General features: G+C 43.1%; 1 protein-coding gene across 1 annotated transcript; it reads left to right on the top strand.

Moving 5' to 3' along the window:
- The first annotated feature begins 5687 nt into the window (after nt 1-5687).
- On the top strand, nt 5688-10002 carry LOC119364829 (AP2-like ethylene-responsive transcription factor BBM2). Its single transcript, XM_037630377.1, has 9 exons — nt 5688-6112; nt 6211-6811; nt 7464-7546; nt 7734-7742; nt 7869-7957; nt 8052-8125; nt 8265-8315; nt 8397-8473; nt 8988-10002. The coding sequence occupies exons 1-9, from the start codon at nt 5875-5877 to the stop codon at nt 9746-9748; spliced, it is 1983 nt and encodes a 660-aa protein (XP_037486274.1). The 5' UTR covers nt 5688-5874; the 3' UTR covers nt 9749-10002.
- The last annotated feature ends 5200 nt before the right edge of the window (nt 10003-15202 follow it).

Raw genomic sequence — 15202 nt, forward strand, 5'->3', positions numbered from 1 at the left:
GGTTGGTTACCCGGGTATGACATGTCCAAAAATTAATGCCCGATGTCTGAATCGTTTACATTTTTTTCTTTGCAGGGTAAAATTCGTTTGCTTTTTAGGGAGAAATTACATCAAATAACATGTCATGGATGATAAAACTTGGTGGATCGCCGACCCAATCCACCTCAGTTTTAGAATCAAAAAGAAAATCTAGCTAGATTATGCGTCATCCGATTAACATCCCTCGGCCAGTGAAAGAACTCCACTGAACCAATTTCTTGAGCTGACGTTTGCTTGGTAAAGAGGAAAGCTCTATCCCAAGTGGGAGCTCTATCCCAAGTGGGGGGCTTACTGAGGGCAGGCTATCTGGCCAATTAATCGGACAGCAAATCGAATGTACTCTTCACATGGTCAGCCTCAGTTTATAAAACTTCCCATTTGTGGTGCAAGTTGCCTACTATCTTTTTCTTCTGTAGACGTGGACTACTGCTCCCAAATGACCAAAACCAAGAACGTAATCACCTCTCAAGGAAAAGATTATGTGTAATCATGTTTGGAATCCACGCCCTAGTGGGCCAATTTATCGCTTATATAGTACTGCATTGGAAGGTGGAAGGATCATTAAAAAGCCAGAAATCGTACTGTAGCAGAACGAGGGACGTGCACGCGCGCTAGTCGGTTTGGCACCACATATGAGACTTTACCCTCGACGGTTGTGCGCGAAGAGTTTGACCAAATTAAGGGTATCCTATCCCATTCTCCTTCCGCCGGAGAAACAATACTTACTTCATTAGTGGAGTTTTTTTTTAAGTATCACATGTCCTTGTAATCACACCCTTAGACTAGCCACAGTGGAAGCAACCTCAGTAGTAACATCGAGTCCAACTCAGGAAATTTGCTTATGTGGCAATGAGTTAATGAGGAGAGAGATAGTTTGAGTAACTTAGCTAGGTACCGTAACATCACATATCCCGATGCAATATGAGTCTATAACCTAATAAATGAAGCTTTGCATAACACCACACTTATGTTATTACCCATTATGAAGGTAGTAACATGGTCTAGGGATACACGTATGTTACTAGTGTATGTTAGACTACCCACAGTGGGAGTAACATAGATAGTAACATCACACATATCTAGATAAAATAGATGATGTGGCAAGCAATAAATGAAGAAAGAGAGGTATATGGTAACATAACTAGTTACTACTAGTATGAGTAACATCACATATATCAAGGCAAGATGAGTCTATGGCCTAATAAATAAAGTGTTGTATGTTACCGCACATATGTTACTCCCCACTATAGAGGTAGTAACATAGAGTAGTAACATGCCCATGTTACTACTCTATGTTACTACCCATTGTGGCTAGTCTTATTATCCACTATGGCTAGTCTTACACAAAATAAAATTACATCAAATTTTTGGGGTGCCGAAGTCTTTTTTTCTCTCTTGCATTCATACACGGTGCACCGTGAGGGTAGTTTGATGTCGTCTCTAGGCCTCATCCGCCTCAGCGGAGCAATCTTTTAAAAACCCGGGAGATTGTAGAAGGAGTGACTGAAAAGTCGTGGATGCAAACCAGGAGACACCGGCAGCTATGATTTACAAAGCAAAGGTCATCACACACGGTTCGAAACCTCTATCAAGTACGATTTGACGAACCACTGGCGTGCATCAATATACGATTGTGGATGCCATCGCACTCACTATTAAAATTGTGTGTGATGGAATGGCGGATTGCAAACAGTCTAAAAAATAAAACATGTGTGACGTAGGCATTTATCTTACACACTTTCCCGATAACCATACTGATAGCACATCCCACGTTCTGCTACAGTCCAATACTTTGTGATGATCGTTTGCCTGTCCTTCACCATCATGAAGAAAACTTCAAGTTCACTGAAGTAGTCTGGGCGAAATAATTTTCGTTACCCTGTTACTAATCATGTAGTTTGCGAGGCATTGCTTAATCAACTGCTTCGGAAACTATCAAAAACAAAAATATTCTAATATTGTTGCTTAAATATTCATTATCCGCCATCCTTCGTTGTTGTCTGAATGCGTAAGCAAAGGGTTTCATTTGATCACCCATCTCTTTATCCTATTGATCTTTCTAAGTTTCTTTACTTAATGTTGATTCATGGATATCTCATTTTTCCGTATGCAAAATAGGTCAAAATGTGGGTCTATATCCCTGAGATATGTACCTACATGTAAGAAGTAAATGCACTATAGGCCATGTGATCAATCTAACCTCGATAGTAAACAACATGGTTTCCTATTGTCATCATGCAATAAGTAGATACTGAGATAAATTAAGAATTTGCACACTATCAATAATAGCTTGATTATGAAGATTTTTCATGCTAGTAAAGCAACATAGTAGTTCAGACCGGAAATACTTACTAATTACAACAATCTTAACAATCAATAAATATAGCAATTCAATATATTGTTAACATAACTGAACTAAACATGGCATATTTAAAAAGGAGATTGCCTAACCGAACACTTACATAAATGAACATCGAATTGTGCATAATTTAACTATTCGGTGCATAGTAAAACATCACATTGCACAATCAACTAGAACAAAGGCTTAACAAGCTATAACTAGGGCTTAATTGGCTAGAAAACTAGGCTTACTTAGGTAAAACAAGTTACTCGTTGGAGAAGGAGGAGGTGCTGATGGGATAATTCCCCTTGAAATAGCCCAAGGCATGCACATCATCGGTGCCCTCCTTGTTGAAGGAGGAGACGTTAGGTGCAACCTTGATAGCTGAGGAGCCCGAGCCGTCGATGCCGGTCCTAGCATTCAAAAATGTGAAAAGAGGCTTGATGGTGTGGCCAACTCTAGTGGTCTCGGTGACTGAAGATCTCAAGCTACTGGGGCTGGCTCTGGTCTTCAAGAATGCCAAACCTCGCTCCAAGAGTGAGCCTTTGTGGAGCTTGACGACAGAGGAGCCCCAGCAATGGACACTACCCACTCCGATTGTGCCATGTTGAAGTCAACGACTTTAATGAGCTCGATGTCATCTCCATCTTTGGCCAAATAAAAAAAAATGCAAAATCCATCGATTGAGCGCGCCTAACATCACATTTCCGCGCGCACGGAGGCATCGATGGTCAACATGCTCCTTTAGGATCTTGGGGTTGGTGTACATGGTGGCAACCACGACCGCGAGTTGCCTCTTGGCGACCATATGCTCCTCAATGGTGGAGGAGCCCGACCAACGGACATGGTTCCTGCGATATGTGGTGGACCATCCGTCGGTCTTTGGTGGCGATGCTTTGGTAGAGTAGATGAAGATTTGGAGGCCAAAGTGTGTTACACATGTGCCATTAAAGCAAATATAGTTTGTGAGGGTTTGGGGATGGATGAGTATCCTGAGGAGGAGGGATCAGTTTCTTACTTGAGCCGATCGAAGAGCCTACGCATGAGTAGGGGTTGCCTTGGAGGGTTGACATGGAGAAGTGGAGGTGGTCGAGAGTTTGAGGAGAGGAAGGGGGAAAGGTGGGAATATGGTTTTGGGGGTCGAATGAAAAGGGGGGAATGACATGGTTGGCAAAACAATTTTGCCGAGGTGGGAAAATTGGTACGAGAGAGGCATGCATCACACACGGTTTAACTAGTACAATCGTGTGCGCTAGCATAACGGGAGCATAATGCATAGAGTTAGCCTAAACAGGTTTATTGAACAGTAGAGGTTGGATTCCAATCCTAGTATCTATATTTACAACGGGCATCAATTGCACACAGGTTCCTAGTTTCAACAGTGTGCAACGGGTTGTACCATTGCACATGATTTTTTAATGTGACTCATGTGCGATGTGATTTGCCCAATCTGCAAATTAAGTGAACACATTGGCACTGAAAATCGGTTGCAAATTTAACGCACATATTGGCTAGAATAACTTGAACTAGGACATGGAGTTTCTGCACTCGGGTGCATATGCACTTGGATGAATAGTAAAATCGGATGAAATAAGGAGTAATGTGATTTGTTTTTTTAAATAAACATTGTTGGATGTTGTCTCAACTTGCAAAGTTTTGTGGTGAAAAAGCATTAATCACTAGGTTACGGTAATATGTGCTTGTCTCCGAAAAGAAGGATAAAAGGATAGATTAGCAAAGCAGTCACTCCCAACGGCCTCCCGGACTTCATATTCATCATTTTCTAAAGAAAGGGTAAGGGATCTCTTTTCTGCAACGAAAAAAAAATAAGCTCGGAGGTCTTGGGAAAGAAAAATAAAAATGATGTTCAAAAGGGCAGTATTTTAAAGTACTTTGGAACATCGATTTTGTGCTTTTTTGTCCAATACTCCACGGGTGTTTTTCCTTCACGAACTTTGCAGGTTGCTAAAACGTTCAAATGTTAGAATTATTTGATTTTTTTTAGAATTTACTGTCCATCACAGACGCATATGCACGCAGGAGCATCACCTCCGGACCTATTGTGTCTTACATATCATACTTGTTATTACAGCCCGAACAATAGATCAGGACTGTTATCAAAAGTAGCTAGTTGAGTGGTAAATTTTTATCTCTTCTCTATCTTTACTACTTAAAAAGAATGTAAAATTTCATGTTTCGCTTTTCTTTTCACCACCCCTTCACCTAATCTTCCCTGTATGATTAACAATCACATTAACTTACTTACCTTCTAAATCAATCCCGCTTTAATTCACTTACCAAACTTCTCATCAAAATATAACATAAATCACAGACTTAAAAAAAAGGTAAATAATGGGTATGATTAGATAACATATTAGCATATTTATATCTCGTTGCAACACACGGGCATTGTCCTAGTACTATACTACTTAAAAAGAATGTAAGGTTTTATGTTTCACTTTTCTTTCCGCCACTCTTTCGTCCAACCTTTTTTTATGATAATCAATCACCTTAATTTACTTATCTTCTGAATCAATTTCATTTCAATTTACTTACCAAGCTTCTCATTAAAACATAAGGTAAATCATGGGCAGGAATTGATAAACATTTATTTACACACTCGTATTAATATGGGCATGTAAAGATAACATATTAGAATATTTATAACATGCTACAACACACAGTCATTGTCCTAATAGTAAGATTCTGTAAGTTTACTTCAACGATAATTATTGGTTAATTTGTACCACTCCTTCCGTTCACTTTTGTAAGTCGTTTCAGACAACTGAAAATGAACTGCTTTGCACTGACTGAAATGTCTTTGAAGCCTTGTAAAAGTGAACAGAGGGAGTACTAACAAATCGATGGAAATTGCGTGCGCAAATGGATGTCTAGCATGCACTTTTGGGATTCAAGAGTGGTCAACATAAGTCTCAGCTTTGCCGCAAAAAAAAACATAAGTCTCAGCTTTTCCCTCGCAAAAGAAAAAAACATAAGTCTCAGCTTTGTACTAATAGCTCGCTACTGACACGATGGAGTAAGTATATAAGTATAGTATCTCTCAAAAAAGCACCCCTACATACAAGCGAATCTACTGTAGGTGCAAAAGAAAACATACAATAGAATCGATTTGCATGCACGTTCGAATTCAGAATGTTTTCAATACTGGGAAAGTCGCTACCTGGAATCACACGTTGCATCAGGTAGCTAGCAGTAGCACCCACTAGGAGGAGGCTAGCTTAGCCACTCATGCTGGTATAAGTACAGGGCCCTGCTTCTCCAGCATTTTCCTCCTGTCCGGCCGAGAGATAGGATTGTTTTCCCCGGCCTGTCCTCGCGCGCTTCTTCCCAGCCAGCCACGAGCCACCTCCCACAAACCAATGCTAGCTTTGACTGCCCTGATCAGAAGAATCTAGCTAGCGACCAGACCGCCACTGCCATCTCTTCCAAATCAAACCACTGATCGATAAAAATACACGAGCTCCATCTCCACAATGGCTTCGGCGAACAACTGGCTAGGCTTCTCGCTCTCCGGCCAAGGGAGCCACCCACAGCCCCACCAGAACGGCTCACCCGCCGCCGCCGCCGCCATCGACGTCTCCGGTGGAGGCGACTTCTATGGCCTGCAAGGTCAGACGGCGCCGGATGCGCACCTCGGCATGTCTGGCCTACGGGCCGACGCCAACTACGGCGTCATGGATGCCTTCAACGGAGGCACCCAGGAAACCCAAGGTGAGCTGATGAGCTACTGTGCATGTACTACTTGAGCTCCAGCGCGCATGTATACCTTTCTCTAGCATCTGATGTTGGATGGGATCATGCGGTTACAGATTGGGCAATGAGGGGTTTGAACTACCACGGCGGCTCCTCCGAGCTGTCGATGCTAGTCGGCTCGAGCGGCGGGAGGATGACGGTGGACGACGGTGAGGCGCCGAAGCTCGAGGACTTCCTAGGCGGCAACTCCTTCTCCGACGTGCAGGACCACGCCGGCGGCTACCTGTTCTCGTCCGGAAGCGCGATGGGCAGCAGCGCGGCGGCTGGTTCACACGGCGTAGACGGCCGTGGCGGCAGCACCATAGAGCTGTCCATGATCAAGACATGGCTCCGGAACGACAATAACCAGGCGCAGCATGACCAGGAGATGAGCGCCGACGCGAGCGCGACCAGCTATGCGTGCTCCGGCGCGCCAGGGAGCACCGGCAACGGCGTGGGCGTCGCGAGCTCGCGTGGGCAGGGCCTGGCGCTCTCGATGAGCATGGGGTCGAACTCGCACCCGCAGATGCCGGTGGTCCCGGCGGCGGTGGGGACAGAGAGCACGTCGTCGGAGAACAAGCGGGTGGATTCGCCGAGCGCCGGCACGGCAGACGCCGTCCAGAGGAAATCCATCGACACCTTCGGGCAAAGGACCTCGATCTACCGAGGTGTAACAAGGTTAGCTAACGTGGATCTTCCTGGCTTCTGCTAGTGACCTAGAGGTGTTTAATTTGCTTCTTTGGCTCCTGATGCCTGATCTTCGTTGCCCATTACTCCCTCTGTAAAGAAATATAAGATCGTTTAGATCACTAGTAGTTTCTTTCTTTCTCCCCCTCGATTGCACACTAATCTTTCTTCTTTTCGATGCCATTTTTGAGGGATCGATCTGCCTAGAATGCGTATGGTTAGAAGTAGCTAAGGAAAAAAGATGATTTTTGGATCCTGTGTACACTACAATTAGCTAGGAACTTCACAAAAACTTGTTAATAAGATTTGTAAAATTAGGAACAAAATCATGATCGCTCTAGTATTTTGCTAACAACATAATGCAATCAAAGCTAACTAATCTGATAGCAGTATATATGCTAGTACTTCACTTGTGCTATGCAACTTTCCACTTCACTTAGCCTTTAGGTAACACAATGCTTGTAATATAAGGTGATCCTCACAAAATGCACTAGTGGTACTATAGTTGACTAGGTAAAGGGGGGACACATATGCATCGAATTTCCATGATCTGCGTAGGGTTGTTTGGCCAATAGAAGTGTCGCTTTGATGCTTCAAAGCTGATTTTACTTTACGCGTTATTTGTTGTTAATTCGACCTGCAGGCATAGATGGACAGGGCGGTATGAGGCGCATCTATGGGACAATAGTTGCAGGAGAGAGGGGCAGACTCGCAAGGGGAAACAAGGTATAATGGGACTGTTCATGTAGTATATACATGGATATATAGTTCAATCATTAGCTAGATCTCAATCTTTTGGCAACTTCTATGGGATGTTCTTAAACATGTGATAATTAAGCTTTCTTCTTTCTGGTGTGTCAATGCTGGCCTCCCCTGGAATATGACACTGGAAATACTGATCATGGGAATGCAGTTTATCTGGGTAAGAATTTGTACTGATCTTTCGTGCAAGTATTCGATTACTACATATATTTGTATGGGCAAGTGTTCTGATGCTAGCTAAGTCCTCGATAGCACTTTAATTTCTCCTGGGTGAACATTTGCGTAGGCGGTTATGACAAAGAAGACAAGGCAGCTAGGGCTTATGATTTGGCAGCTCTAAAATATTGGGGCACAACCACAACAACAAATATCCCAGTAAGAAAAAAAATCTATAATAGATTGTTCTGTTTCCTTCTGCATGGGCAGCTACTGATCCTGTTTTTTCCTTTCACCTATAAAAAATCTGCAGATAAGTACTTATGAGAAGGAGATAGAGGAAATGAAACATATGACCAGGCAGGAGTACATTGCATATCTTAGGAGGTAACAATTGCTTGACCCATCCCAAGTAATGTTTTACAACATCACATGTATACATGTGTTGAAAGATTGCACGGTACGTAATTAAGCACGTCTCTGTTGGCTAACAATCACATGGATGCATATGATCATTCAACTGTAGGAATAGTAGTGGTTTTTCTCGTGGCGCGTCAAAATATCGCGGTGTAACCAGGTAACTATACTATTTACAGTGCGTGAAAACTGGTAGCCTACCAATCTAGTGGTACTAAATATATATCTTATGGTTTGACAGGCATCATCAGCAAGGAAGATGGCAAGCAAGGATAGGGAGAGTCGCGGGCAACAAGGATCTCTACCTCGGCACCTTCAGTAAGCCGCATAAACTATCACATCAAAGCGAAATTGCTTTCTCAGCTAGCTAAACCACTTGTTTAATTACTGTACTGGAGTAGTCCTAGTAGCAGTAGCTGTGCTGTGCTTCCGAGAACCAAGTCATGAAGCCCTAATTATTTACTACTCCAGCTCACGAAATCTCAGTAGTCTCGTAGGACGCAAGCGTTGCAATATTTTTATGCGTTCAAATGGCGCTTAAGATAGTGGAGTACGTACACCATTAACTATGTCCGAAATGTTCCTTTCCAAGCTTGTGTCTCGGAGCTGTCTGAGGAAACCGGGGCATGCGGTCAAGCACCGGTTTGAATATCCCCAGCGCCTCGCTTGAGCTTCGCGCCGTCGCATGCAGCTCGCGTTGCATGCGCCACCGCGCCGTGCGTGCGTGCGTGCGTGCATGCATGCATGCAACGCGCAATATGCTCCACTGGCTGGTCAGTTGGGTAGACACACGCGTTGGTGAGCTAACCCTAATCATGCGCGTGCTGTGCAGCGACCGAGGAGGAGGCCGCGGAGGCGTACGACATCGCCGCCATCAAGTTCCGGGGGCTCAACGCCGTCACCAACTTCGAGATGAGCCGCTACGACGTCAAGAGCATCCTGGAGGGCAGCACGCTGCCGGTGGGCGGCGCGGCCAGGCGCCTCAAGGAGGCGGCTGAGCTCGCCGAGGCCGGCGTGTGGCGGGCGGAGGACGGCAGCATCGTCTCGCACCTGCAGGCCGACGCCATGGCCGGGTACCACCACGGCTGGCCCACGTCCATCGCGTTCGGCAGCCACCAGCAGCAGCAGTCCGCGGCGCAGCTCGCCCTGCACTACCCGTACGGCGTTGGCGGGCACGCCCGCGGGTGGTGTAAGCCGGAGCAGGACGCGGTGATCGCGGCCGCGCACGGCGGGCAGGACATCCAGGAGCTCCACCTGGGAAGCGGCGGCAGCACCCACAACTTCTTCCAGCCGGCATCGAGGGCCGCAGTTTACGGCAACGGCGGTGGCGGCGCCTGGTACCAAGGCCTCGGAGGCAACGCGTACATGATGCCGGTGGGCACGGTGGTGGACGCCGACCAGGGGCACAGCGGCAGCACGGCGACTACGGAGGAGGGGAGGCTCGTGGGGTACGGCGCCGAGGCTGGCGTCGACCCGTACGCGGCCATGAGGCGCGCCTACGAGCTCTCCCAGGGCTCCTCGTCCGTGAGCGTCGCCAAGGTGGCGGACGGCTACTCCAACAATTGGAGCTCGCCGTTCAATGGCATGGGGTGATCGGCCCCCTACGTTCGTGTTACTAATCAACTGCCACGCTTGTTGTAACGTACGTTGCGCGCACGAGTAACCGGAGACCAATTAAGTTCTGTAATTTTAGGATAGTCTAGAGCAGTGCATGAGCACGAGCGGTGCCTTCTGAAAGGTAGTAATGGCCAGCGATCGGTGAAGTAGGAGGACTTTGTAAATCACCATCGCTGTGCCGTTAGTTTTGGGGATTTCAGAAGGGAAAAATCAAGCTAATCTATCAAACAAACTTCCATGGCTACTTCATTCAATTGGTGGATCGTCGTCAGTTTGAACACATGCAGGAGTATACATATAGTAAGCTTGCAACTATCGTCTCGTGCAGTCGTGCATGCTTCCATGCATTTCACGGCCAAATGAGCAGTGCATCTCAAAGATTAAAAAGCATTGAATTAACTACTCCGCTCGATCGACTTGGAGAACGCAGAGGCACATGCATGCGGTTATGGATGACCGGGCTTTGACTGCTTGAGGTAGCTAGTGCTTTTCCTGCTCTAGCTAAGGTCCTCTTGGAAAGAATGGAACACAAACAAAATACAGGGAACATGTTCAATCCCACTGAAAGGATAATTCGCTTTAAAGAGACATGCATGCATGGGTGGCATCAAACTAGGGTTTGGTCAAAACTTTGTTCGTACTTTCTTCAACAAGAGCTTTGCAAATGAAGGATTTCCCATAAACAGAGGGCATGCATGTATTAAAAATGAAGTATAGTAATTGAAGGGAGCGCCTGGAGCTCACTCATTGAGTATTTCTCAAGTGGCGCCACTACTATTTCAGTTCAATCTATATGTACTAGTATGTATTCAGCCTTGGTTATTCATTTGTGTGGTTCCAAACCAACAATCGTGCAGGCTAAGCTTCAAAGTCAAGATTTTCAAATGGATGCTGCTAATAAGAGAGAACATCGGAAATATAAATCAAATAATTGAGTCTATGTACATAGAAGTTGACCATGTGTGAACCTTATGGATCCCGAGAAGAATGGATAGCTAGTCTAGGAGCTCTTTGGTTTGTAGAATTCTAAAATAATAGAAATCTAGGAAAATGTAGGAATATAATAGGAATGCATGCGTAAAATAGAGGAATGGAAATCACGGCAATTTTGTAAGTTTGGACGTTTGGTTCACATGAATAGAAAAACACATGAATCCTAATAAACATGATCAAATCAAAATCAAACCACGTAGTAAAGTGTAATTAACAATATTATGCCACTAAGAATTCTAGTTTCATTCTTCATGCGTAGGAATATGAAAAGGAGGTCCAAGCAGATTATGAAATTCCTTTTAAACAGGTATCAAAGAAATTTCCTCCATTTTCTCCTTGCTCCATTGCTTTGAGTCAAATGCATGAATAGTGTAACTGTAGGAAAAAATTCTACACCTGCATTTTTCCTTTCAACCGCAAGTGAGGAGGCCCCTAAAGGGTACCCATCCATGAGCCTAGCCAAATAGTATTTCCATGGGCAAGAAGGAGCACTCAACGGGACGCAGAGTTTTTGAGCTCGAGCTCAAAGGAGCTCGGTGAACAGTAAATTCTGAAAAAATGTAAAAGAATTTCAAAAATCTGAATTTTTTTTCTGGGGTAAACATTGACAAAAAGTTTTCAGTGATTACAAAAATTCATCAAAGAATCACATTGGTAGAAGTCGTGGCAAAAAAAAACGATGCTCCAAAAGTGTTATTTTCGAAAGCATTTTGAAGTCCTGATTTGTTTTTTTACCATGACTTCCACTAATGTGATTTCATGCTAAAATTTTGCAAGCACTTAAAACATTTGACAAAGTTCATCATTAAAAAATTGGATTTTTTTAATGATTTTACTGTTCACCGCGAGATCGAATGAGCTTGCAAGCAGAACATGACTTTCACGCTAAACGTGAGTCAACAAAACTAATAATGGAACAGAGAAAACCTCCCCTGGCCTCTATATCTGCTATTCTGTTCATGATACACAGTAATGAAACTTCCACGATCAAGGACTAATAATTACAACATCATGGAAGTTTAAAGCAAAACAAAAGCAATACTGACAAAACAAGTATATAACATACTCCCTACGATCTAAATTAATTGATGCAGCTTTAGTACAACTCTACCGACGCAGCTTTAGTACAACTCTACTGACGCAGCTACGTCAATGAATTTGGATCGGAGGGAGTAGCATATTGAGACAAAAAGGCTCTAGCAAACATCCTCCAAACGGCTGCAGCCTACCATCATATGGTCCCACATGCGAAAGGTGAGCTTCATAGCCTATTGCTTTACCAAACCCTACACACAAAAGCTAATCAAAATCGAAGATCTATTGACTAATTTGCTAAAGGCTCACAGTACAGTTCGGGGTCACCAATACAAGTCAACAGAGGCAAGGTTGATTAGAGTGAGGGTGTGCAACGTACGTACAACTATCACACCCTGTATTAAGCAATAAGCATACCCTGTAATAAGTATGATAATCGCCAGATCTAGCACCGAATGTTAGCAAACACATTATTATCTTTCCAGTTCTTGCAATCAAACAGAAATGATAGCTAGAAGGCAGTGTGAATTCAAATGGAACAGAAGTGTAGATAAATAGATAGTGTAGAATAAATAGATAGTGTAGAATAAATACAGAAATGTAGCGTACCTTGCAGTGTAGGAAAACAAGAACTCAAATCCCATTGACATTGGGAACTAAAATTTCAAGACCAAACAGTTACTGCTAAGAGTGCCAACTATTAGACATTTTCCATGTCACATATCCTAGTGTTCTATTTCAAGACGAAATTGTTCTTCTTCCTAATGCCCCAGACCTCATCTAGAAGGCAGAGTACTCCCCTGCCCAAAGTACCTGGCTAAAGATTAGAGCTCACAAGTTTGGTCATTTGTAGAAGAAGAAAAAACATAACAAAAGTACTGAACAAATTATGCTGCTTATGAAACCAGCATTAGCTGGTACTATATGGTTCTTATGTCAACTGATAACTGTGTACAAGGTTCTCCTATTACCTACTATTCCAGAACCTTGTGTACTTATCACAAACTTCCCGCCAATGTATACAAAAGCCTTTTGTCACCAAAAGAAAGGACTACAATTTTCCAAACAAACTTGAACTTCAATTTTTGAACAGAGGTAAAAAGTTATGTATCATAGTAAGACAACAGATGCACAGCAGTATAAATGAAAGATGCTACAAGAGCAGGAGAATGCCACTTCTATTGCCTCCGGTCAGTTTAACTATAGGATGATGAAATTCCAATCAAATTCGCAATGGACCTCCAGTCATATCATGCACGATGCATAATGCAGAGGATTACGCCAAACTGGAACCGAGCACAGTTCACTTGGATTCAATGCATCTTCACACCTAAATTGCATTTGACTTGGTTAAACAAAAGCCGAAACCAGTTCATAATGAAGAGATTCTTCTGCATTAGGCAGAACAGCTCCGACAAAAAGGTCACATGGCAGTATACATCAACTAAATGGGACCATGTAGACCCTGAAAAAATGGGACCATATAATCAGCTAAAAGTTTACAGTCACAAGTTACTAACAAGTAGTAAAGCTAACGAAGTTGTATGTACTCTTATACAGAGGTATCGTCCTCTAGTGCTGCAGGATGAACATCTGATTTGTTGCTGCTATCACCTTTTACAGGCGAAGAATCCTCTGCAAGTTTCATGGGACAAGGTACAGCAGAGATCAGCTTGGCATTAGCTTGTTTGATGCCTTGGCTTGCAGTCTCGAGGTCAATTTCAGTACTACTCGAAGTCTCGATTGTTGCTACTGTAGACATAGAATTACTTGCTCCAGCTCTTGGTGTAGCATAGACAACGTTACGCGCACCACTTGTCTTTGAGATTGGGATTAATGCTTGTGCTAGGTCTTCAAACTGAATCCAAGAAATTCAAACATGTTTTAGTTCTTCATATAGTACTATTGTATTATTAGGTTCATGAGGTAAACCATCAAGGTTACATGAAGGAACTGACTTATTTACCTGCTCGTCTACTTCATTGAGCAAGGTAGCAAGGAATTCTTTGTCATTGTCCAGCGAGGATTTTTCTGAGCCAACTTCAGCACCAGATGTATTATCACCTTCAATAGCCAAGAAAGCATCATAGGCCTTATTCGGCTTCTGCATACGTGACTTGATGAATGAAATAACCTTTGCAGCATATGGAATCGCATCTCCAATCTTGGATGCAGACTTGAAAGCCAGAAATATGTGGAAGTTTCTAGGACCAAACTAAGGAAATTAACAAAGAACAACCAAAATCTACAATACACCACATTTTCTAACTGAATTCTTCTTCAGCGAGAAAAGTTCATCCGCACAAATACACTAGTGTGTGCATTTATACAAATGGAGAAACCCATGCAAAATTTCTGTAATCCAAAACTTATTGAAAGCAACTGACTAAAGTGTACCCCTGAAACCTGAATACACGCCTACAAAGTGCAGCAACTTTAGCACTTGGGTTGGAAATAAGATGCTTCAAACTATTATATAGCACACAATTTATACCGTTATTACCACAAGTAGGATACATTAAGATAATCCGACAATGGTCAGGCTCAACCAAATGCTCCAAGATGGCTAAAGCTTTGAACCAAGCATTGAGTGAGTAGTGTATGTCTTCTGCAATTAAAGTATGGGCCGTGAATACCAAGATCATTTAGTATTAAAATGCATGAGTAACTAAGATAAATGGAAGTCTGAAACTACCTCTTTCCATAGAAACTTCAGCAAGAGAACAATATGTAAGGACTTCCACAACAGGATCGCAAGGACTCTTTTCAAGTATTGCCTTCGCAATATGCAACATTTTCCAGGCCAGATCCAAATCTGAACAAAATTATGATCATGGTTGTCCAGAGTTTTTCTTTAATAAGTAGATATAATGGTATTTACTATGGCATAAATAATTACACATGGAACAAGGCCATCAATTATCGTGGTGTTATGTGTGTGCAACAGTACAGGAGGCAGGCCCACCTTTAGGTCACACACAAATATTAGGACTCTTTTTCACTTCCAGGTTAGATAATTCTATTTCCTTATTTGTGGGTACCCTATGTATATAAAGAGAAGACAACTAGATGCACATAATATGTAGATGATCAAACTAAAAACAGGATAAACTGATCATCAACAATTCAACATTTCCTCATTCATCAATACCTTGATGCATTTAAATTCAAATTAGAAGAATTACGACAAAAATGTTAGACCACAGTTCTAAATTATTTTCTTTAGAATGCAATCAACGACCAATTATTCATATTGTTGCACGATATATGTAACACATACTTTGCACCAAAGCTAGTTCATTCAAATACATTGGACAGGGACGCTGCTTCGGTGACGTAACTGCAGGTGCAGTTGGGTCAGTGACATGTCGGCCAGCCGTTTGTTGGGCCCACATGTCACTG

The sequence above is a fragment of the Triticum dicoccoides genome, chromosome 2B (genome assembly GCF_002162155.2).
Source record: "Triticum dicoccoides isolate Atlit2015 ecotype Zavitan chromosome 2B, WEW_v2.0, whole genome shotgun sequence".
NCBI lineage: Eukaryota > Viridiplantae > Streptophyta > Magnoliopsida > Poales > Poaceae > Triticum > Triticum dicoccoides.